We start from the raw sequence: 25743 nt of genomic DNA on the forward strand, positions 1-25743 counted from the left end.
TAGTTAATCGCACTGTAGGAGACTGCCCCTCCTTCTCCGCTGAGCAACTGGTGGATTCGAACTGCGTGCTTTTGGGACTGCAGCATAGCTTCTTAATACTAAGCCACCAGAGCTCCATATGTTATATTGTTATTGTTGTTAAGTGCCATCGAGTCGCAGGCGACTCATAGTGACCCTATGAAGGAGAGTCCTCAACGCTTGGGTGTCTCTCATCCTCTCTCCAGGTTCATAGGGTTTCTGGAGGCAAGCTATTGCATGGTATATTACTATTGCCAAATTTCATCATCATACAATGGCAAAATCCTATCATCACATAATTGTCAAACTGAATCATTGCAAAAAGCCACCTGAGGTTTGACATAACCTTGACCACACTTGCCTTGAACCTCATTGTTAATGTGCAAGTCAGACAGTTTTTCACTTCAGTCGCAAATGAGAAGTGTCAGGAATGAGGCAGTTGGTGAGGAGCCCGTGTATTTCAAAGGCTCCTTCTTCCTCTTTTGTTTTTCCCCCCAGAAAAGTGGCACACCTGACGGAGTCCCTGGACAATATAAAGGGTCAATAGGCTCGGCTTCTAACCAAAGGTCAGAGGCTCAAGTCCACCCGGAGCAGCCTCGGAAGAAAGGCTTAAATATCTATGACATCAGAGACTGACCACACCATGGAGCACTGTTCCACTTGGACACACGGGGTCACCAGGAGTCGGAACCAATTCAACCCCAAGTGGTAATAAATGTGAAAAACTGAAACCAGTCACTGCTTTGGTGTCTGATACATTGATCCGCTGGAAAGCCATGAGCTGGTCAAGCCCCGGGTGACCCCATCTTTATAGCGGGAAATGGTAAATTGATCTAGAAACTTCTGACTGCTAATTGTATGGCAGCCATGCTAATTTTAATTAAATTCTTTATCCTCTTAAAGAGTCATCAGAGGCTTTCCTCTTCAATAGGAGGTAATAGATTGAAAAACGACCTTACATTTAACAGACCTTAAATTATTATGGCTTAATGGAACAGCAAAATGTGCAATCACTGCTTCTGAAAACTTTATTACGCGTTCTGCTGTCTTTATGATAGCAGCGCTCATAACATTCCAGAAAATTCACTTACACGTAGCCAGCAAATTAGCTCTAATATTTACTCTAGCCTGGCATTCTCAATCTTGGCAACAGAACAAAGAAAATTACCAAGAAAACATCACTAACAAAAGGTAGATTCTGACCCCTGTGGATTTTTTCCTGATGACCGTTTGCTGTTTTTATTGTCATGGTTGATGATTATATTAGACAATGTAGCATTTTAATGGTTGTGTTGCCCGACCAGCTGTCTGCAGACACTGTTACAATCAGAGGCACATCTAGAAGTGTAGGAAGTGCTACATTATCCTTCCATTAGGTGGGTTACAGCTCACTGCAGTCTGTGGTTCATCATGTCACCTCACAGCCTGTGGACGTCGATAAGTGCCCAGACTGTCATCTGTTTTGACTTTCAGATCTATCCCTTGTGGCATGACCTTAAGGACCTATCATCACTATCTCCATTACCATCACCATATTCATGGTTGCTGCTGGATGCCATTGAGTTGATTTCAACCCAGGGATATCAGCTGACAGAGTAGAACTACCCCATGGGCTTGTTCTAGGATATAATCTTTAGGAAAGCAGACTGCCTTTCTCTCACAAAGTTACCAGGCAGAAGGGGCAGGGTTAAAATATCTAGCTTTCAATTAGTAGCCAAACACTTGCCCCACTCAGGAACCTTCCCTGAAGTATGTTACTGTTGACAGGTACCATGTCATCAATTCTAACTCTTGTGTGGCAGAGCAAAACTGTCCCACAAGGCTTCCTGGACTGTGATCTTGACAGAAGCCAAATGCCCAGCCTTTCTCCCACGAAGCCACTTGATGAGCAGCTGCCTGGTTCACTGCTGCACCATCAGGGAACCCTAACTGAAATCTGTGACCAGGAATTATGAGTAGATTGTGATGGAACACGGCCCCATGTGACAAAGTGGGGCTGCCCCAGAGGACTTCCTCAGCTGCTGTCTTTCCTAAAGCAGATCTCCTGGTCTTTTTCCTGTGGGACGGCTGGGCAGCTTGAACCATCAACCTTCTGGTTAGCAGCCCAGTCCTCAGCTCTATCACCATGAGGTTTAGCAGTCAGGCTTAATGGGAAATAAACAGCAAGATTCACTGAAACTCTGTTCTTGGTGCTTGCTTTGACATGGTGTCAGCAATCATGCTTTTATTCACATCCAGAAATGCCCATGTTCTTTGAAATACCAGTCCACTCAGTCTACAGTTCTGCTGCTGGAACACCTGGTGTCCTATGCCAAGATAGCACCGATTTCAGAGATGAAGATGCCAGGTGCACACTCACTCCTCTGTAAACCAAACTACCTGGGAAGCCAAGGGCTGTTTGAGACTCATGGTTGGCTGGACAGTCATTTTAACAGCAAAAGTCAAGGTATGTGCCTCTGTGAAGGCTTCAGGAAGGACAAACTTAAGAATAATCTCTGCTGCTTTTAGCTGGAAAGGGTGCAATCATTTTCCAGTTCTATCAAATTGATCTTTACTAGGACCAACAACACACAATTAACACCCAAAGAAGCAGCAATCAAGAAAGCAAATGATATATTGTAATGGATAAATCTACTGCTAAAAAATTCTTTAAAGTGTCAGTGAGCAAGGATATCACTTTGAAGATTAAGGTGCACCTGCCTCAAGACATGGTACTTTGCATCATGGGCAAAGACTAAGAAAGACAGAAGAAGTAAAGCCTTTGTATTGTGCTCTTGGTGAAGAATATTGAGTGGATTACCCTAAGAAAAAACTAATCTTTGTTGAAAGAAGTACAATCAGGATGATCAGAAGTCACATCATAGATTATGGAAGGATCAGTGCCTGGGAAAGGAGATTATGCTTGGTGAGAGGTTAATAAAAAAGAAGAGCCTCGGTGAGATGGAGTGACACAGTGGATGCAGCAATGGGCTCAAATATGCTGTCAACATGGACCAGGACCAGGCAGGGCTTCTATCAGTTGAACCTGGGGTTGCTGTGAGTCACAGCTGATATGATGGCACCTAACAACAACAACAATCATTTATTAACACCTGTCTTCACCCAAACATTATATTCTTTCTAACTCCCTCTGCACTCCTCCCACCTCAGAAGGACGCCTCTGTCAGTGACTTCCCCACTGGCCCACTCCTAGACAGTGTAGGAGGATAACAGCCTGGGCTTCTTGCTTATCTAGGAGATGAGAAGCTGGCATTTAAAGAAGATAGGCACACAATCAGCTTCTTCTGTTTCAGAATCATTAGACACAAAGGGGGTTGGTTTTATTTACCATTTTGTCCCACGTAGATGGTTTTTTGTGTGTTTTTTTGAGCAGAGCACTGCATGAATGGGTCCCTTAATTTGTATACCACTCTGTTATTTCACTGAAAGTGGTCTCAGTGTACCATATCAGTGTAAAGGGAATCTCTGAGAGACAGCCTCAAGGATTCTGTTGGTCCTATAGGTTTGGATTTCTTAAGAATCTGAACACATCCCACAGATTTCTACCACTCTCCCCAAGCCCATCTGTCTTACCTCTGGTCAGAAGGATCAGTAATGGTGGCAGGGTACCATCTAACCTTTCTGGTCTATGGTAGACTATTTGCCCCATAGACAAGTTTCTTCTCTGAGACTTTGCTTTTTTCCTGCTCTCTTGTTCCTGATATGCCAACTGGTAGCCTAATTTATTATGTACACTTTCAGGAATAACACAATGAAGCATTATTGAAAAAGAAATAAATGTGTTCTCATTCTGAAAGGCCCATTGCAGGTGATGTTACAGGGTCGCAAAGTGATTGCATAATTTACAAAGTATCGCACAGAGGTGATTAACTTGCAATGTTGTGACTGGTTGCTGGCTAACATCCAGAGTGTTCTGACTTCTAGCAAGCTCATGTATGCAGAGAAGGACTGCTCCATAAATAGTCACCGAAGGCTCTCAGGGTCACCAGGGGCAGGAAGGAGGGCCAGAAGGGGCAGAAGGGAGCCACTGTGAGTTTCTGCTTAGGATGATGAGAACTTAATTAAGGGTACTGTAACATTCAATTGCAGGTACCATAAAAAAAATCACTAAGCTAGAAGAATGAAGGGAAATAGTAAGAAGCTGCACTGCAATCCCAAAGGCATGCAGTTCAAGGCCACCAGATGCTCTGCAGGAAAAGGATGGGTAATTTCCCCCTGTGCAAGTTGTAATTAACTGCGTCTGAAAATCCACTGGAAGGTCAGCTATGGGTGGGTTCTGACTCTATGGTACACAACAACAACAATAATAACAGTAATAATAACAATCATTTATTAAATTGTATTGTTGTTGTACACCACTGAGTTGGAATCAATCACATAGCTGACCCTGCAGCAGGCTTTGAGAGGCAATTTAAACATATGGGAGGAGACTGTCCATCTTTCTTCTGCAGAGCAGCTGCTGGATTTGAACCATGTGAACAGATGATCAGACACTTTGTGTATTGTGATTAATATCATGGAATAAAATGTCTATGAATGATCAATTGAAAATATACTATTTCTTGTAAACTTTCACTCAAACCACATCAAAATATTTGGGGATTTTTTGGGGGGGGAATTACTAAGCTACACAAAAGGTGGTAGGTACCATGGTATGCCTTTAGAGTTAAGAATGGTGAAACTTCATCTCACATACTTTGGGCATGTTGTTAGAAAGGCCCAATCCCTTAAAAAGGCATCATGCTGGGAAGTGTGTAAGGTCAGTGAAAGAGAGAAAGATCCCAATGAGACAGATTGACACAGTGACTGTACCAGTGAACTTGAGGACGAGAGAGATTGTGAAGATGATGTAGGATAGGATAAAATTCTGATCTGTTGTTTATAAGATCCATATGAATTGTAGTTGACTTGGCACATAACTACAGTGGTTCAGCGGTTACAACACGCTTGGCTGCTAACTGAAAGGCCAGTGGTTTAAACTCACCAGTTGCTTTGTGGAAGAAAGATAAGGTAGTTTGCTCCTATAAAGATTCATGCAAACAGTTAACAAGCTCAGATGCTAATAGGAAGGCTGAAGGTTCAAGTCTACCTAGAGACATCCTGGAGATCTATTTCTAATTCACCATTTCACTAATTCACCCTTTCAAAATCTACAAGGAATTCCAGTGTCTGAGATCCTGTGTGCCTGCTGGGTGCTAGTCTTCAAGGGACAGGTTTGTCCAGATACAGCGTTTATCACCCATCTTTAGAGCCTTGGAAATACCAGGGGTTAATCTTCTGTCCTCCAGGATCACCACAAGTCAAAAATGAGCCAATAGCAAGAGTCTGTTACAAGCTGTTGTTGTTGTTATGTGCCGTCAAATCACTTGCAACTCAAAGCAGCCCTATGTACAACAGCCCTAAACCCTGCTCTTTCCTGTGCCAATCTTATTGTTTCCAACACACCTATCCTCATTACCCTAGTCCAAAAATTATTCAATTGGCATGTTCCATAGCTGATCCTCCACTGAGTATCTGAGGCTGTAGGAGGAGATTGTCCATCTTTTTCTCTTAGAGCCACTGATGGATTTGAACCCTGAGAGAGGTACCACCTTTCGGTTAGCAGCACAACACCCTATGGGCTACGCCACCAGAGCTCTCTATACGAAATAAATGACCAATATGTGCAATATGCGATCGGTGTCATTTCAGGCCCTACAGACAGATCTGATTTCACACACACATCTCATGTCGATCGTCTCATGAGGCATCCAAATAGTCAGCAATATTCATGGTGCACCCACCCTGTGGATGAAGGGTGAAGTTACTGTTGTTATAAGGTGTTACAATTCACAATGACCACATGTGACAAAGTAAGACTGCCTCAGAGAGTTTTCTTGGCTATCATCTGCCCCTCAGCCTGCAAACAAACCCCTAATTACTATAGTTTAAGTGAAAGTTTACAAAGCAAATTAGTTTTCCACTCAATTCATCAGTTTGCTTTGTGACCATGGTTGCAATCCCCTCAATGTAACAGTGCCTTTCCCATGTCTTCCATGTGTTTCCTTTTCCCACTCATTCTTTCCTGTCTCTTTGGTTTGGGACAAATGCTGCCTTTTTGGTCTCATAGAATTGAATACACTGAGGAGTACATTCTTGCCTGATGTTGTCATTCATTCCATAGGCTTGTCTAATGGTTTGACTGACAGCTACTTTGGGAGAGGGGTAGGGTGGGTTCATTACCAGAGTTGAGGTGTGTTGGAAGGTCATAGTTTTGGGGGTTCTATCATCTCAGCTGTAATCCTGGAAGCTGGTTGCCATGCCTTTTATCTTGCAAAGCTGGATTAAAACCTTTCAGTTTGCAGCTTAGCAGGTGACCGCTTGCACCAGTAGGGCTCTTTGTAAGGGGCAGTCCAGGGAAGTGGAAAGGAAGAAGGGACCTCCCTGCCCACAGGCAGTCCAGGGTGCATGGGGGGTGGGGTTTGCAGCTCAGGTCTTCTGACTCCCACCCACTGCTCTCCCACTTAAATGCACTGCTGACTCTTACATCTCTTCCAAGTTACCCAGGTTTTGGTTTCTTAAAAATCTAGACCATCCATCCCCTACTGCCTAAATGTTCATGAGCCAACTATATAGATCTCTCCCCATTTGGAGCAAAGAGAGATACAGGACTTAATGGACCACACAAGGCCTAATCATCACAATCTTGTAACCAGAAGAGCTGGAAGTTACCAAGCTATCATTTCTGGCTGCTTTCAAAGGGATTCCAATGGAAGGTCCTGACAGAAGGGGAGAAAAAATGGGAAATATAATTTAAAAATCTTAAGAAAAGATCAAGCTGACTGGAAGAGACAGTGGTGATTCCAAGACTAAATCTCTTAAGGAAAGCTCCGGTGGTGTAGTCTGTAGAGAGGTGTGCTGCTAAGCAGTACTCTCAGTTGGTTTATATCCACCAGTGACTCCAAGTGAGAAAATGGTGTGGTGTTAGCTTAACATTGGCTTTTCTAGCCATTACATTGGTCCCCCTGGTTTCCAGCTACCTTAATTGTAGACACATGGTCTTGCAAATCATTAATAGCTGTGGGACCAGGATAAGAGAGACTGTTTCCCACACTGGGCAGTAAGATTTGAGGAAGACTAGAGTGAGATCCTGGTGAGAGAAAGACCAGAGTGAGATCCTGGTGACACACTAGTGATGGTGGTGGAGAGACTGTGGCATTGCTATGGAGAAACTATGGCAAGATGTAAACAAAGGAGCTCTCAGATAAAGGCCACAGTTAAAGTTTTTGTTGTTCTTGCCAGATGATGGAAGAAAAAGCTGACCATTGGGGCTTTTACTAATTGAGGAATTGGATTTGCTATTGATCTGTCTTGGGACTTCTGGGCTAATACCTGGACTTGCATTGGGTGATATTCTTTGCCTCCTCCACTCTCCAACTTACTTCCCTAATGAACTCCACTCTTGGTACCACAACTTTGAGTAAAGTCTGAGTCAATAATGAATATCAAAACCAGTGATTGGTGGAAATAGGTGTAGGAGCATGGGCATGGCTGACCAAGGAGCTATCTATATGCTGCTTTGGATATTACTTAAAAGGACAGTTCCCCTTTATGAAATGTTTAGAAGTCAGACTCAGCCATCCCACATTGCATCTGCTCCTTTCATATATGGGCAATCTTTGCCTGTGTGATTTACAGCCTGAAAACCCAGAGGGTCGGCTATGAGTCAGCTTGACTTGACAGTAATTAATTTGAGCCCCTTTCCTTTTCCTTCCTTCCTTCCTTCCTTCCTTCCTTCCTTCCTTCCTTCCTTCCTTCCTTTTTTCTCTCTCTTTCTTTCTATCTCTAAAATATACCCTTTAAGCCAAGAACTGTACTCACCCTGTGGCTTATCTTTCAGCTAAACAGGCAGATCTCTAAAGTGAATAATACCAGGGAGGAATGCACGCCTTAGAACAATCAACTATTTGAGATCAAAAGAGCAGCATCCATCTTTGGAGAAAGCTTAGGCAGAAAGGGGTAGGAAATAAGAATTAGTAGAAATGAGAAACACAGAGAGGAAGTAGGAAAAGTGCTGTTACAGTGTGGGGACTGTAATTAATGTCATAAAATATAACGTGTATGAACTGCTGAATGGGACACTGGTCTGCTCTGTCAATGTTCAATCAGATCACAATAAAAAGCAAAAAATAAATAGTGCCTTGATTACCACTTCTTTTGGCCATCTTTCTGGTCACGTAACTAGGATTTGGAGAAGACGGGGAAGATGCCCCATTGTCACAGTGACACTGACCATGCTGGGCCCCAGGAAAAGTCCCGTCTCATATCCCACAGAGGCATATGAAACTCTGTGCGTGCAAAGGCTGAGCACTCGGGCGAACACAGCTGTTGAAAATGGAAAGACAACATAAAAAATGCATGTGCTGCCACCCAGCCACCCTCCAGGGCACTCCAATGGCCGGGCAGCTAGAAAGCTGAACTAATGTAGAAACAAATGGTGCAGCTCAGGAGCTGCATGTTTGTAACATCGGGGGTGGCCTGTGACCTTCACACTTGTAAACAAGAGGGAACAAAATTACAGGACACAACTTTGATAGCTTCCTGGTTTACTGAAAAGCACCTAATGAGTTTGCTGCCTCCTTGAGAAGGGTGCCTGGCACGTGCACACGAGGAGCTCAAGAACTGACAGGGATTTCAAAGGCTGAATTTTCAGATGTCGATCACCAGGCCTTTCTTCAGAGGCATCACTGAGTGGACTAGCACTGCAGGCTTTCCTGCAGATGCCAGACAGAACCGTTTGCATTAAACTTTAGGAAAGCAGCTGGCCACATCTTTTACCTGGGGAGCAATCAGCAGGTTAAAATGGACTTTGTGTTAGTAGTTGAGTGTTAACCACTGTGCCACCAGGGACACTAGGAATTCCTACCCACTGCAGAGCCAAGGAGTCCTGGTGGTGCAGTGCATTGTTTGCTCAGCTGCTAATGGAAGCTCTGTGGTTCAAACCCACCAGCAGCTGCCCCCCACAGGGGAAAGGTGGGCAGTCGGGGTCCTGCCGTTAAGATTTATGGCTCAGGATAGCTGATGGAGGGTCGCTATGGGTCAGATCTAACTGGATGGTGGCAGGTTTGCGTCATCAGTTCTGACTGACAGTGACACGAAAGACAGAGTGTTTACACTTTAACCACTGCACCACCAGGGCACCCAGGGATCTCTTTAGGGAGTGTTTTTCCTTATCTCTCACATCCAGAAGTATAGCAAAGTTTCTTCTACAGATGGGCTTCCTTTTTCTTTCTTTTTCATCCAGCAAGGGGGCTGTCCTTGGACTGGACTCCCACCCTCTTAGGCACCAGGTTCTGACCCCTGAACCTCATGTGCCCATGCGTTCAGTTAACCAGAAGTGGTCACGTTCGTCCAACCACCCTGCTCTCCCTGCTTCCTGGCAAGGGCACTGCCAGTGCCATCGAGATTCTGACTCTTAGTGGCGTCACGTGATAAAGCAGAACTGCTGTGCGGCTTTCTAGGTTTTATCTGGCTTTGTTGCCTATTTATTTTAACTCAGAAAGACTTGTTAAACCCCACAGAATTTTCAAGACTGTAGTCTTTCGGGAGCTCTGGTGGCTTATCAGGAAGGAGTTACCTCACCAACCCAAATGCAGGTGATTTCAATCCATCAGCTGTTGGTCATGAGAAAGAGAGGTGATTTACAGCCTCTGAAAACCTACTGGAGGGTCAGCTATGAGTCCATTCTGACTTGATGGCACATAACAACAAAACAACAATGGTTTTTATCAGAGCTCTAGTGGTGGTGATGTTATTGTTGATTATTGTCAGGTTGAGCATGACTCATAGCAACACTATGAACAGAAGGCCTGAAGCCTTTCTATAACTATCATCAATTCTCAAAGTTACAGAATTTCCAGAGACATGCTGTTTAGAAAGTGGATGCCACTCCTGCTTTCAAAGACTACAGCACCTGGTATTCCCAGGTGGTCTCCCATCCAAGTACTAACGAGGCCCAACCCTGCTTAGCTTCCAGGATCAGATGAGATCAGGCACATTCAGGGTAGTATGTAGTCTCTGCTAAAAAAAAAAAACACAGCTCTGCTCCCATGGTTCAACTCCACCATTTCGTTGGGAGAAATATGGGCAATCTCCCCTTGCCCATCGGAAACCCACTGGAGGGTTATTACAAGTCAGAACTGACAGTAGAGAGTCTGGTTCATGAATATCTTTGGTATACAATTCAACTCACTGTTGTCAAGTCAGAATCAGCTCAGAGCTGACCCTCTGGTGGGTTTTTGGAGGCTGAAAATCACATAGAAGGAATTTGTTCATTTTCCCCCTACAGAGTGGCTAGTGGATTTGAACTCACAAAGAGGTATCACTTTTGGATTATGCCACCACCACTAAATCAAAGGGCAGTCCTCTCTGCCAGTTCAAATCCCCCAGCTGCCCTTTGAGAGCAAGATAGGCAACCTCCTCCTGTTAAAGAAACAACAACCCCCCACGATAGATAGATAGATAGACAGATAGAATAAACATTAAAAATACATTTTGTTTGGTGATACTGATTGCGATCTCTAAAATATAACATCCACTTCCCACTCCCTCCCTGTGTCTCCCATTTCCACCAATCCTTCTTTACTGTCCCTTCTTGCCATCTGAGCTGTAAGCGTCTGTCTCACCTAGTTGACTGCTCTAGGGAGTACACACCTCCCTTGTGTTACTGCTCACCTCACAGACCTGTCTACTGTTTGGCTAGAAGCCTTGGGAGACTGGCTGTAATCTCTACACAAATAGCTGACAAGGTATTTTCTCCTGTGGAGCGACTGCTGAGTTCAAACTGCCAACCTTTCCATTAGCAGCTGAGTGTGAGGGCTCCTGAATTCACAGAGTAATGGTTAAGGTTTGGGATTGAGATTGGCTAAACTCACAGCTCTACTATTTATCACCTAGGATTTGAGGGGAAACAACAGAAATATCTGTGACTGAGTTTGCTCACAGGTAAAGACTGAAAACAGCATCTACATCAAGAGTTATCTAGGACATAGTGCAAGTTTATCCATCTATGGAGCTTAGAATGATGCACGGACTGCAGTAAGAAGACCTTAAACATTAGCTACTACTGTTGATACTATTTCTGTGTTTTAAACAACCCCTCCTGTCGTTGTATTGTACACTGTTGTTCTACACTGAAGGCGCCATGGTGCTGGAGGGTGTGTAAATCAAATGGATGAACAGATGACAGTCTGGACCTAGGATCTGCTGCGTGGGGTGGGGGGTGGGGGGGAGATGAAGCAGTCTCTTCACTTGAGGACTCACGGCCTCAGGAGCCCAGAGGAGCTGGAATTACTTCACAGCAAGTGCGTTTTCCATTTTGTTCCGAGTTGAGGTTAAAGTGGGCCATGAATTAAAATGTGTCTCTCCCCAAAATACATGCATATGCAGAAGTGGCATCTGCTTCCTAAATAACATGCCTCTGGAAACTCTATGAACTTTGATAAATGTCCATAGTTGTAGTGGGGTTTCAGGCCTTTTTGTTCATAGGGTCCCTATGAGTCATGCTGTACTCGAAGGCAAACAACAACAACAACAACAGGTATCATGTGGAGCTATGCAATAATCCCCCAGGATCTGATGAACCAAATACTTGTAAAAGGATTGACTTGTAAAAGTCTAAATGGGAGGACACTGGAACCAGTGGTGCTGTGAATCCTTTGATGTATGCACTACACCCCAGACCTCTTTCTTTTGTAGATTACAGCTTTGGGATGCCTAGAACTTGCCACTTTCAAGTCAATTCTGATTCATGGTGGCCCTCCCCTTGGAGACAGACTCATCTCTCTCCTCTCCTCTCCCTCTCTCCTTCCCTCTCCCTTTCCATCTCCTCTCCTCAGCGACTAGTAGATTCAAACTGCTGACCTTTTGGTTAGCTGTGCCACACGTAAAACACTGTGTCACCAGAGCTCCTCTGGAAACCCCAGGAGCAGTTCTGTTATGTCCTGTCGGGTCATCTCCAGGTGGAATAGGCCCAGGGGCGGTGGGTCTGGGGATGCCAAGCACAGACACAGGCCTGGACTCTAGCTGTGCATTTGCTCCGCAGATGATACTTGAATGCACTATGCTCCCAGTTCTAGTCTCTCCCCCTAACAGACAAGGTGCTTCCATACCTGGGGAGTGGAGCTTGGCGGCTGATGCTGGGGTCCTCTTGGGTGAGGACACAGCAGGCTTGTGAGCATCCTGGTCCCTTGGTGCTTCCTTCTTTGTTCCTGTGTGGTGTTGAAAAGAAACAACAAAGAAAGGACACCAGTCACAACAGACAGTTATAGAAGCAGTTTATAGCAAGGGCAGCTTAACAAAAGGCAAATGGGACTAAAGGAAACATTTGGGTGATTTGTTGCTATGGTCACCGTCCCCCCCCCCCCCATGAGAAGAAGGACAGGCTAGTTCACAGCAAGGAGCTGCATCTAGAGTGACTGGGGATGGTAAACACCCTACTTAGATGACAAAGGTCTCCTTCCCTGAAAGTCACTGCCACCCTACTGACCCTGACAAATCACCTGGAAATTAAAATGTCATTGTCCTTGGCCCCCAGTCTCGTTGGTCTGCCTCCTTGCACATAAACAATTTGTCAGAAGGTGAAGAAAGATGCTTAGTGGAATATAACTGCTAATGACTTCAGTATGAGGGTGAGTCTCCACAGGGAATGGGGTCTGACTCGAATTGATTTCCATGCAGCTGGGCACAGCTGACCCAGAGAGCCTTAGCTTTCCGAGCTGCAGCTGAGCCTCCAGGGCCCTGTGGAGTTGGCCCAACTGCGTGGGGCAGTGGTATTTGTTAGGTGTGTGCTGTCGAATGGATTCCCCATCACAGTCACTGCATGTGACAGAGAAGAAACACCCCACAGGGTCTCATAGCTGCCATCTTTATGGGGGCAGATCACCGGGTCCTACTTGCTAGTCTGTGTTACTCTGGAAGCTTTGCTGAAACCTGTTTAACATCATAGCAACACACAAGCCTCTAATGACAGACAGATGGGTGGTAGTGTTCCATGAATTATATTGCCTGGGAATCGAACCCAGGTCTCAGGCATGGAAGGTGGGCATTCTACCACTGAACCACTGCTGTGCCAGACTATTACTAGACAGAAGTTGTCCTCTGAAAGTCTACACTAATCTACACTCCCAGCCAACAGAGATTGGCACAAGTCTTCCTCCATACTCCATACGCTGCTAACATGTATGCTCCCGCCAGACAGAAGCCATATTCTTATGGATCATGTGCATTCCATCTGTGGATTGCTTAAATAAGTGCTCTTTCCATTTTTCACATTGATGTGTAAGAGAGCTCTTCACATAAACAAAAACCCCACCAGTAGTGGGTTAATTCTGACTCAAAGTGCCCCTCCATCAAGTTTTCAAGGCTGTAATCAGATCAGGAGCAAACGGCCTCACCTTTATCTTGAGATGGATTTGAACGGCTGTCCATGTGTTCAGCAACACAACATGCAATGCATTATGCTTCAGGATTTATGTAAGTTATATTTTCCAGTCTTTCATTTACTTAGAAATTTGCTTACAGTATCTTTCACTCTCCTGTAGTTTTAAAACATCAGTATCTTAAAATATGTGGATGTTTACCTCTACAGCTCTTTAAAAATACTATTAGAGATTATTTAGACATGTATGTGTTCTTACATATAGTGTCCAGGAGGGACCATTTCTAGGGACTTGAAGAGGGAGGCAGTTACACTAAACTCCTGTCACTTGCTCTTCTCCTTGTCCACTGACTTTCGGCTCTTAAATCATGTTGAAAAAACAAGCCAGATCCTAGAAGTGAATTCCAACTCGTGGCAACTCTATTTGTATCTTTAAGAACTAACAGGATTCTTCCCTATTCTTCACTTTTACTTGGGCTTTCAATTAAAGTTTACAGAACAAATTGGAGCTCCATTCAATCATCTGTAACATGTTTTGTATTATGGCATTCATTACACTCCCACATTTTAACAGTAAAAAAAAATGTATTATGAGGTCAATTTAAAGACCAAGACTGTGTCTGATGTAAGCATATGGTATTTTTAATTGCTTCCTTTGCATCTGGAAGTTGGGTAAATGAATAAGGCAGACCAAAGAAGAATCAATACTGATGAATTGTGGTGCTGGAGAAAAGTGTTGAATATCCCGTGGGCCATCAAAAGAGGTAAACAAGTCTGTCCTGGAGGATGTGTAACCAAGGTGCCTCGTCTTGCTACTGCATGATGGCTTCTTGAATGGGTGGCTTCCAACCGCTGACCTGTAGGTCACTATGCTTAACCCACAGGCCATTAGGGCTCCCAGTCATTTCCTCTGTTATTGTTGTTGTGTGCTGACTCCTTACTGATTCATAACTGACACTTCTATGGGTTTTCAGAGGCTGTAAATTGCATGGGAGGAGACTGCTCATCTTTCTCCTGTGAAGCATCTAGTGGATTCTAACTGCCTGCCTTTGGCTGGCAGAACAGCTCCTTGTCCACTACAGGCCACCAGAGCTTCCATTTGCCCTTGTTGCTGTTAGGTGCCATTGAGTCGAACATGACTCATAATGACCCTATGAACAACAGACTGTCCTATCCTGTGCCGTCCTCAACATCTCTGACCCACTGGAGCCCTGTGCAGACTTAGACTAATTTAACAGCACTCACAATGACCTGAAGAAACCATCCCACCCTTCATCTTACTTCTTGTGGTTGGTGGGACACTCCTGGATCTGGAGGTCAGCATGTGACCCAGATCCACCCAATCAGCTCTGCAGCACTGGGCACTGCATCATGTGATGGAGCAAAAAAGAAAAAGATTGAGACAAGGATGGTCAACCCTGGGAATTTTGCAGGAATTTTCGGAAGAGGGGTCTTTATGCTGCATCCCTGGCAGGATGTAAGCCTGGAGTTTCAGTTGGTCATTATTGTCCCACTTGAGGAAGAAGCCAACTGAGAAGGAACAAGGGCTAAAAGATGGATACAAACTCATGGACTCTGCTTGTGTACCTGGATACAGCCTAACCTGAAGCCAAAGTTATTCTCTATATATTTGTTAATTATAGAAGACACATATTACTCTACCTCTCATCTTTTTTCTTTTTTGCTGATGGCAGTTTGAATTAATTTTCTACAAAGTGAAAATCTTACAATGGAAACACATTTACAGCAACTCTGTCCAATCATCTGGATACAGCCTGACCTGAAATCAGCATTACCTCTTGGATTTTGCACTTACTGCTGTTAGGTACCATCGAGTCACTGTCCCACCTCACTTCCAACAGAATGAAATTATCCTGTCCTGCTTCATCTTCACAACTGCTGCTATGTTTGTGCTCACTGTTGAAACGATTGTGTAAACTCATCTCATTGAGAGCCTTCCTATTTTTCATGGACCCTCTACTTTTCCAAGCATGACATCCTTCTCCAGAGAAAGGCCCCTCCTGACAACATGCCCAAAATTTCCAAGGCACAGTTTTACCATTCTCTAAAGTATTCCTCTCTCTCCTTTTCCTTCCCTCCCTTCTTGATTGGCCTAAGGCAGTTTAAACTGAATTTCTATAACTTGCAACCAAATAAGAACTGAATAACAGAATGCCAGTCAAAGGAGAAAATAAGTAAACAACTTCTTACTACATAAATAAATACCAATGATTTTCTCTCAGGAGGGCATACATTGCTCAAAGCAACTTTTTTTTTTGGTGGCAAAGAAGATGTACATGCCAGGCTACTAAGCAAGAGGTTAGTGGTTCAGATCCACCAGCTGCTCCATGGGTGGAATGTGGGCAGTCTCCTCCTGTGAAGCTTTACAGTCCTAGAAATCGATGCAGGGCCACCGTGAGGTGCAATCAATTAGATGGCAGTAACAGACGGTATAGGGAGCTCTGGTGGCCTAATGGCAAGAAGCTGCATTGCAATCCCAGAGGTGCTCATTTTGAATCCACCAGATACTCCGCTGGAGAAGGAGAGGCAATCTCCTCCTATGCTATCTGTGCTAACTGGATCTGGTTCGATGACACACAACAGGGGTAGGGGAAGTGATTCAAACAACAGACGAGCTTATGAAAGGAACCATAACCACCTGTAAGAATGTGCACCTCAGAATAGTTAATCATATGGAACCAAAAGAATACCATTTTCTGAAAAATAAAATGTGGAAGGCAGAACAGGCAGAAAGATGGATGAATGGAACAGGGGAACCCAGGGAAGAAGTGGGAAGAGTGCTATTATATTATAGGAATTGCAACTAATGTCACAAAACCAAATGTGTATACACTGTTAAATGAAAAACTCATTTGCTCTATAAATGTAGATCCAAGCCACAATAAACAAAAAAGACCTAAAACTGAAAAGTGTTGAGTGACTCCTAATACACTTTATGCTTACAGAGAGACAGAGCTCATATTAGGACACACACACACACACACACACACACACACACACACACATACACAAGCACATGTGCACAAACACGCACAAACAACCCCCAACACCTGCATACTGAGTTCGGCCACAGGGTCCTTTGGGGCAAGAAGAGAAGGTGGTAGGAGGAGCTGGGGAGGGGTGGTGGCAGCTTCCCACTGATATCCAAGGAGAAGTCCATAGAGCTTATTCAAACTAGGCAACTAATGATAACTGATCCTGTTCCAGAGAGCATTGCTATCTATCTGAATCGGACTAGACTGAAAGGGCAGCCAAAACACCCTAAATGCTGAGTTGAAAGGTACCACCATCACTCTGTAAACTTCATTCAGCATAGAAGCTAAGGCTGTCACCTGACAGAGGCCTTCCACAGAGACACCAGTGGTTTTAGTGACAGTGGAGAAAAGCCCTCAGTATTTGTCATTCCTGAACTGGATGTCATAAAAGTGTCTTATGTCTGATTGTTATGGACACTTAAGGCAAAGATCATACTGTGACAGACTAGAAGGAAAGGCCTGGTGATCTACTTCTGAAAATGAGCTAATGAGAACCTCAGGGATCCTAAGGGTATGCTCTCTGGTGTAGTGTAATGGGACGAGCTCTGAGGTTGGAAGGCCCCTGGAATACACAGTGGCCGCGAGGAAGACTGGTGGGTGGACAGCGACTGTGAAGGTGGCGCAGGACCAGGCAATACTGGGGGCTATTGTGCATGGAGTTGTCCTGGGTCAGACAATAACCCAACAGTGACTCAGAGGAACTTCACAAAGACCACGTGCACCAGAGCCAGGAGAACAAAAGTCATTATAGGCAAATGTGTCTTTATAGCTGCTTATAAAAAAAGTATGGGCTGACCCAAAGGCCCAGCAACAGATAAATGGCTATAGAAACACTGAGGCATTCACACAGTGGAGGATCACGCATCACCCTCAGGGTATAGTCTGGAGGGAGTTGAACTTCTGACCTGGAAGTGACACCTCTCTGCTGGTTGGAATCCAACATCTGCTCTGCAGGAGAGAGATGCGAAGCCTCATCCCATGCAATTTACAGCTTTGAAAACTCACTGGAGGATCCAGTTATGTGTAGGTTCCAACTTGTTAGCAATGAGTAAATTGAGTAAAAAATGATCAAGAATTAATGAGCAAGTGCATAACATGGATGAAATAGGACAAATACTGTGGAGTAATGTAATTACAAAAGTACAATTACGGGATAAGATAACGAATATTAAACAAACAAACAAACCCAAATAAGAAATGGTTTAAACACAGAAGGAAACAACGTCAGAGGTTAACAAGGAGAGGGGAGCAATAAATAAACTTTTTTTTTTTGCAAAGCACATAATCAAGCATTTAATAAATAGATACTACATGGAGGTTTTTTAAAAAAAGAGTTTGTCTCCCTAATATTTTAATCTCTATTGTTTGCTTGATCTCATAGTTATAAAGGAAGAGAATGGGGGGGGGGAAGAAAAAAAATCTAAGGTTGAAAAAAATTGCTGAGTATGCTCTGAGGATGAGGCTGTCCTCTTACAACAAAATGAGACCAGGTCTCCTGGTCTGATAGAGACTGGTGGAACCCCTGAGCCTAAAGCTTTAGTCACCCCTTGAGTACAGAACTGGACTCATTCCTGTGACTCACCTTTCAGTCGAACCACAGAAATGCTTATAAGGAGAACAATAACGTCACACATACCACTTGCAACAATCAATCACATATGATCAAAGAGCAGCATTTATTTGGGGAGAAAGATCAGAAGGAAGGAAGGTCAGAGGGATGAATGGAAATGAGACTCACAGCGAGGAAGAGGGAAGGGTGCTGCCGCAGCATGCACACTGTGGTTAATGCTGTGGAACCCGGTCTGCATGCACAACAGAATGAAGGACTGATTTGCTCTGTGAACTTCCATTCAAAGTATGGTAAAAAGTTAATGAAATAAAACAAAGAAAGGGCAAATGATGATGGCTAAGTTGCAAGGCTCATGGAGCACATCTAAATAAATACATTTAAGATAATGGCTAGATGAAAGATATAATCCTTTTCATAAATAGAAAATAAAAATTAAAAATAAAAATAAACATCCCACTGCCATTAAAATTATGTTAAATATGGCTCATAACAACCCTGGAGGACATAGTGGAATGGCCCCAAAAGGGTTTCTAAGACTGTAAATCATTATGGGAACAGATTGCCTCATCTGTCTACTGTTAAATTGCTCATGGATTTGAATCACTGACCTCATTAGTAACCCAACACTTACCCCATCACATCACGAAAGTTCCTGTATCAAGAAACAAACAAACCCACTTCCATTGAGTCATTTCTAACTCCTACCCCATAGGACAAAGTAGGCCTGCTCATAGGGTCTTCTTGTGGTTGCTGTGTGTAGCAGAGTCAGAACCAACCCACAGCCGAGCCTCCGGCAGGTTTTCAGAGGCAGTTAATCGCACCAGAGAGGAATTCCACCCTTCTTCTGCAGTGCAGCTGGTGGATTCAAACTGAATGCCACTGAAATTGCAGTGCAGTTTCTTGCCACTAGGCGGTCAGAGCTCCCTGCATTGTCTTTATGGGATCAGATCACCTCCTCTTTTTTTATAAAGGAGTGGCTGGTGAATTTGAACTGTCAACCTTTTGTTAGTAGAACTATACTTAAACTACTGTACCAAAATGTTCTTATAAAGAAGCAGGTTAAATTGGTAAAAAATAACCAAACCAAAACAAACAACAACAACAAAACACCCCAAATCCAAGGATTTTAACAGACTCATCTGCTGTTAGGGACCTCTCCAAAGTATTAAAGAGCAATGATGTCACTCTGGAGTATAAGGTGCATCTAATACAGGCCATGGTCTTTGCTATCACTTGTTATGTGTCAGAGAGTTGGACAATGACTAGGAAGGATAGAAGGAGAATTGATGCCTTTGAGCTGTGGTGCTGGAGAAGAGTATTGAATGTACCATGGACTGCTAAGGAAACAGATTCATCCTGGAGAAGGTTAAACCGGGCTGCTCCTTTGAGGCAAGGATTCTGAGGCTTTGTCTGACATACTTTGGACATGTTGTAAGGAGGGACCTGGTCCTTGGAAAGGGACATCATGCTTGGGACGGTGGAGGGACGGCGCAGGAGGAGAAGACCCTCTATGAGGTGGATTGTTTAAGTGACTGGGGTAATCAGGATGGGTGTGTTGGAGGCAGTGCGATTAGCACAAGATAGAGCAGAGTTTAAAGCTATTGTACATAGGGTTGTTATGAGTCACAAGCGACTCGACAGCACATAATTACAACAACAACTTCACCACACATCTAAAAGCCTGAAAAAATCCTATAAATGAATTTCTGTGTAAGTAAGAAAAGAGGAGAAAAACAAAGAATAAGTAAAAAGAGATGAGTATAGACTTTATCCCCAAACTTGTCTTATGTTCTTGCTCCGGAAGGGCCAATCCTTCACCCCTACCCTACCTGTCACCCCAGATAAGGAGTGCATCAAGTACATGGCAGAAAAGTGGAGAAAGACCGGGGGGAAAGGCAACAATATGAGCAGTTAGGATCCAGAATCCTGGAAGACGTGATTAGAACACAATGACTAATGTAATCGGGAAGCATGGAGTCTGATGTCCTCCATAAACTAAATGGGGGACTTTCTTGGGAATGATTTATAGGGCTCCATGAGAATGTGGGGTATATGCGTGGGTGGGGAGGAACATTATCTTGGTAAGAATATATCAAATAAAAAAGAAATGTGAATGAGAAAAAGTGAATTCAACAGTTTTACCAGAAGAGAAAAAAAGAAAAAGGAGTTTATTGTTGCCATTAGTAAAGGAAAAATTTTAATCAGCTAAAGGAATATATGATGCTATGAAGAATGGAGTTCATGAGGAGAACAGTGTGAATTTGGGGCTGAGCTGGAGAAAAGGCTAGGTTTTAACCTACTTAAGATGCCAATTTCGACAACCACTCACTGCAGGTAGCCAGCATAGACATTGCATCTAGGATTACAAAGGCGATTAAGGAAGGTCTCTATCATTACGAGCTTGTCCCTAAGTCACCACCATTCACTGTGATATGTGCTCAGAGGCGGGCAGAAATGACACTTATGTTCCTACTGCTAGGGGTCATCAGGTTGGTTACCACAGTGACTCTGTGGACAACAGAACTGCTACTAACAGAAAGGTCAGCAGTTTGACCCCACCCAGGGGCTCCACAGGAAGAAGACTTGTGATCTGCTGCTCTTGTATCAAAGCACATGCATTGCCATCCAGTCAATTCTGACTCAGGCAGAGTAGTTAATCACTCTGCTACTAATCAAAAGGTTAGCAGTTCTAACCCACTGGTCCGGTCCGTGGGAGAAAGGTGAGGAAGTCAGCTTCTGTAAAGGTGGTTGTTACTGTTAAGTGCCTCCAAGTCGGCTTCAATTCAGACAGACCCATGTACAAAAGAAGAAGACCCCAATCCTGCCTGATCCTGCCCCACTTTCACAATTTCCAGGGCGCATAAACCCACTGTTGCAGACTGCTACATCTTTCTCCTGTGGAGCAGATGTTGGGTTCAAACTTCCAACCTTTTGGTTAGTAGCCTAGCACTTAACTACTATAGTGCCAGGGCTCTTCTTCTGACAGATTGGAAGCATTCAGTTATGCATTCACTCATTCAGTCAGCATCATTAACTGAGTGGCTACATTGCACCTGATAGTGACTGGAGATTCTGAGATTAAAAAAAAAAAAGCAAATCCTTGTCTGTAGAACATCACTGGCTACTGAACAAGTAATGTAACAAGTTCCTGTCCAAAGGTCTGAAGCAGAAATTCTTCCAGGGAGCTTGAAGGGGAAGCCAGGAGGGCTTCACCCAGAAGATTACCTTTGAACTGAGGTGTGAAGCATAAATAGTAAAGTAGTAGGACATGATTCAAAGGAAGGCCGCTACTAGGTACTGCTGAATCCACTCTCCACTTGTGATCCATGTCACAGTGGAACGAAACACTGCCCAGTCCTACAACATCCTCATGACTGCTGCGATCCATAAGAACTTTACTGGCTGATTTCTTTCAGGAGTAGATTGACAAGCCTTTCTTCCTAGTCTGTATTAAGCTGGGAAGTCTTGCTGAAACCTCTGCAGCATCATAGAACATGCAAGCCTCCACTGACAGAAGGGAAGTGGCTGCACATGAAGTCCCTAGCTGGGATCGAATCCAGTTCTCCTACATGGAAGGCAAGAATTCTACCACTGAGCCGCCATTGCTATGTGCACAAAGGTAGAAGATATGAAAGGGATGGCACGTTCTTGGAGAGCAGATGGAGGAGAAACTCCACCCTAGATGTTTCTGTGTATCTTTGCTTTTCTTCATTCACCTTTGTTGCAGAAAAGGAGACGCCAATAAGAGATGGTTGGAGACCAATCAGTGCGTTTTAGATGGCACAAGCCTTTTAAGACCCCAGGTTCCAATCATCAAATTGGACATGGAAAATTGTCTTTGGGACACAGTCTCATTCCAACTGATCCTCATGTTCCCAGAGACTATGGCTGGGCCTTGGGAGGCACTTTATGTCTTCTGTTTTTGCTCAATTTTTATGGCACACTGCATTTGTAATGTTCATCATCTATTGGAACACTGGCCTCTTGTTCACTCTCATCACCCCCAAATCTCGGTTCACCATATACATATACCACAGTGTGGTCATCTATCCTGTCATCGTTTTATGCCGTTGAGTGGCTTGCCATTCATAGCAACCCTATATACAACAGCTCTGAACCCTGCTCTATTCTGAGCCAATCTCACTGCCATCTATCCTACTATGATGGAAACAGGAATTTTTTTCACTGCCAGATTTTATTGATTATGAGCACACTTACGTGTGTCCCTTGGTGCACATATGTGATCCCTACATGATGGCATATGTGCATTTCCACTTTACCAGGTAACACCTATTTCCCAAAGAGGTGGTACCCATTTCCACACTTCCCACCAGTGATTGAGGGGAGGCCCTTGTGCACTAAGTCTTCATAGTTGGGAGAGTCAGAAATCAATCTATTGCATGGCTTTCCGCCCTCCACTGGGAAGGTCTAATCAGAGCTGGTTGGTCTAGACCATTCCCTGATAATACAAGGATGACTGAGTTTTTCCCTGTCCCAGTTTCTCCTCCTTTATTAGGGAAACACTTTCCGTGTTCCAGGTACATAGGCTGCTTATTGCTTACTGCATGTGGCACCTGGCCAACCCCATTTCTCTATTACCTACAGAGGTGAGGAGTGGGAATGAAACCATTCTCCTTCAGCATGAGATGAGTGTGTGCAGTGGAGAGTGAGATTCGCTAGCCGCAGGGGGCTGACCTCCATTGTTGACATTGACCTTGGCTTGGCTGTCCTCTCTGTGACTGCAGTGTTGCTTCATCCACTGTCTCTCTGCAGGACACATCTGTACTGGTGACCTCACATCTTGGTTTGACAGGCTGGTGCAGTCAGCAGTCAACAGTCTTCAACACTTAGGGAAGTTAGATTTGAGAACTATTTCCCTTTGTTGAATGTACTTATTATTGGAGTTTTATTTGAGGTTCATTTTTATGAATACTCATAAATTGAACACCATTTTATACATTCATTGGCCAATTTTTTTATTTTTCTTTTTTTAAAATTTATTATTAATTTCAATGAAAATTTACAACCCTCCCCCCTAGTACACTACCCTCTTGGAAAAGTAAAAGAAAAATTCTTTCATTGTTTTACAATCCCCTCAGGTCCACTCCACTAGATAGCCTTCGCTCTGGACTCCTGTCATGACAAAAATACCTAATAATTTTCTCTCTTAAACAGGTTTCTCCCTCATCTGTTTCAATGCCGTATACATTACTGAACCCATCTTTCTCAGTCTCTCCCCAACCCCGAGGTCAGTCCTGCTTTACAATAGTGGCACCATGCAGTATTTGTCCTTTTGTGACTGAGATACTTCACTCAGCATAATGTCCTCCAGGGTCACACATTTTGAATAATATTGCATGAGTTCCTTGTTTTTCAGTGCAGCATAGTATTTCATTGTGCAAATATACCACAGCTTCTGTATCCATTTGTTTGTTGATGGGCACTTAGGTTGTTTCCAACTCTTTGCTATTGTGAACAAAGCCGCGATAAACATGGGTGTGCATGTATCTGCTTGGATGTCAGTTATGGTCTCTTTGGGGTATATTCCCAGTAGTGGAATTGCTGAGTCAAATGGTATCTCTATTTGCAACTTTTTGAGAAAGTGCCATACTGCCTTCCACAGTGGTTGCACGGCCAATTTTTTTTTTCAATATTTGAGGTATGATGTTTAAGTCTTTTTGTTCCATTTTTGGTTTGTCTTATTTTCCGCTGACTTGTAAAAGTAAAATCAGGGACTGAATTGTGTCTTCTCAAAATATGTATCACCTCAACTAGGCCATGAGTCACAGAGCTGTGTCTTCCATTATGTGATCTGATGTACTTATCTTACACTCTGTGATATGTATTATAAACCACAACCTTTTACATTCAAGTTTATAGTCAATTTGAAGGCTCATAACAACAACAACATATATTCCTGAGGCACTATTAGAGAGGGTTGCACAAGATGGCATGACTCAAACTCTGCTCTCATGTCACCATTCTTACTCAAATCAAAACTTTGAGTCCTATCTTTTTTGTCTTATAAGAGATGAAAGTAAAGAGAAGTGAGCAGAAGAGAGATCTGATCTGACTCCTACCAAGAAAGAAGACCTGGGAGTGGAGTGCACCCTTTAGTCCTGTGATCCCTGTGCTGAGAACCTCCTAGACCCTGGGGAAGACTGATGCCAAGACACATGAACGTTGCCAAGGGATGCCATGCCAACAGATGCTAAAAGGATATACAGGCCTGTCCCCTAAGATGATGGAGAGGAAGCCTCTCTCTCTAGTTGGTGCCCTCAACATAGGCTTCAAGTCTCCTAAGAAAGCTCTGGGTTGGGGTATAACAGAAAAAACTGGATAAATTATGTATATTGTATTGAAACAGATGAGGGAAAGAACAGATTAGAAGTGATATATGATTGAGTATTATGGTTAGCACAGGAATCCAGAATTAAGGTTGCACAGAGAAGTGTATTCGGGGTGAGGGGTGGGGGGGAAGGGACGTGGTAATTGTATACTAATGAAGGATTTTTTTTTTCTTTTTCTCTTTGGAGGGGGAAGCAAGCTGGTGGGGAGGGGTGGGCAGGGAGAAAAGTGCGGCAATGAATGAATGAATGGAAATCCAAAACCTCTGTAAATGTCTATTAAAATTAATAATAATAATTAAAAAATTATTTCTAGGGTAGAAAAAAAAAGAACGCTCTGGTGGCCTAGTAGTTAAGGAATTGATCTGCCAACCCCAAAGTAGGTGGTTTGAATCTACCAGCTGCAATTTATAGCCTCTGAAAACCCACTGGAGGGTCAGATATGGGTCAATTCAATAATAATGAGTTATTTTGTTGATGTTGAGTCTCCTACACTGTGAAAAAAAATTGTTTCTATTTGTTAATGTAATCTACTTGTGGCATCTGTGTTATAGCAGCACTAGATAGCTAAGAAAATCAATTTTTTTTTTTAGAAAATCAATTTTGTAATAAGTTTTTTTTAAAAATCAGCATAGTATGATCTTTTATGATAATTTCAATGCACTTTTTTCACACATAAATAGCTTAATGGTTTAAATTATAACTCATAACTGACATAATTGCTGCTATAAAATAGAATCTGTGGTTGCTAATATTTATTAGTTTGGAGTAGGAGGTAGAAACAAGTAAAAGATCAAATGGGGAGATTATTCAGCTAGTGGTTAAGGGACTAGACATAGACATACACCTCTACCAAGTACTTAGTTATGTGACTTCAGATTACTCAATGGTTCTGTGATGTGGTACATGAGGTTGTGGATTGACAACTGCAAGGTGAGCAGTTCAAATCTTTTCAAATGAAAAGATTCACAACCTCAGAAAAACAATGAAGGGTCACTATGAGTCCTATTTGACTAAACGGCAGTGCTGTGGATTTTTTTTTGTTTTATTCCTTCCAGTGTAAAATGAGTGATTATCACAGTGGCTACATCAGAGTGCTGCTGTGAGGACTGGGTCATGTTTCATTCCCTTATATATGGAGGCTATGACTCAGAATCAACTCCACAGAAACAATCATAAATGGAACAGTAACAGGGCCACAGACAGCGTTTTGGTAGTCCAATGATTAAAGTAGTTGGCTGCTGACCAAAAGGTTAGTGGTTTGAACTGAAGCTGCTCCATGGGAGAAAGATAAAGCAATCTGCTTCCACAAATATTTACAACCGTAGAAACTCT

General features: G+C 43.4%; 1 protein-coding gene across 1 annotated transcript in view; it reads right to left on the reverse strand.

Annotated features, from left to right (window-relative positions):
• Positions 1-25743, reverse strand: part of MTUS2 (microtubule associated tumor suppressor candidate 2) — a 393542-nt gene that overhangs the window by 120292 nt on the left and 247507 nt on the right. The window contains 1 exon segment of the mRNA XM_006894071.1: positions 12168-12266. Coding sequence (XP_006894133.1) covers positions 12168-12266 — 99 coding nt within the window.

This window comes from Elephantulus edwardii, unplaced genomic scaffold (assembly GCF_000299155.1).
Source record: "Elephantulus edwardii isolate Elephantulus edwardi_28Jun2011 unplaced genomic scaffold, EleEdw1.0 scaffold00134, whole genome shotgun sequence".
NCBI classification, from domain to species: Eukaryota; Metazoa; Chordata; class Mammalia; order Macroscelidea; family Macroscelididae; genus Elephantulus; species Elephantulus edwardii.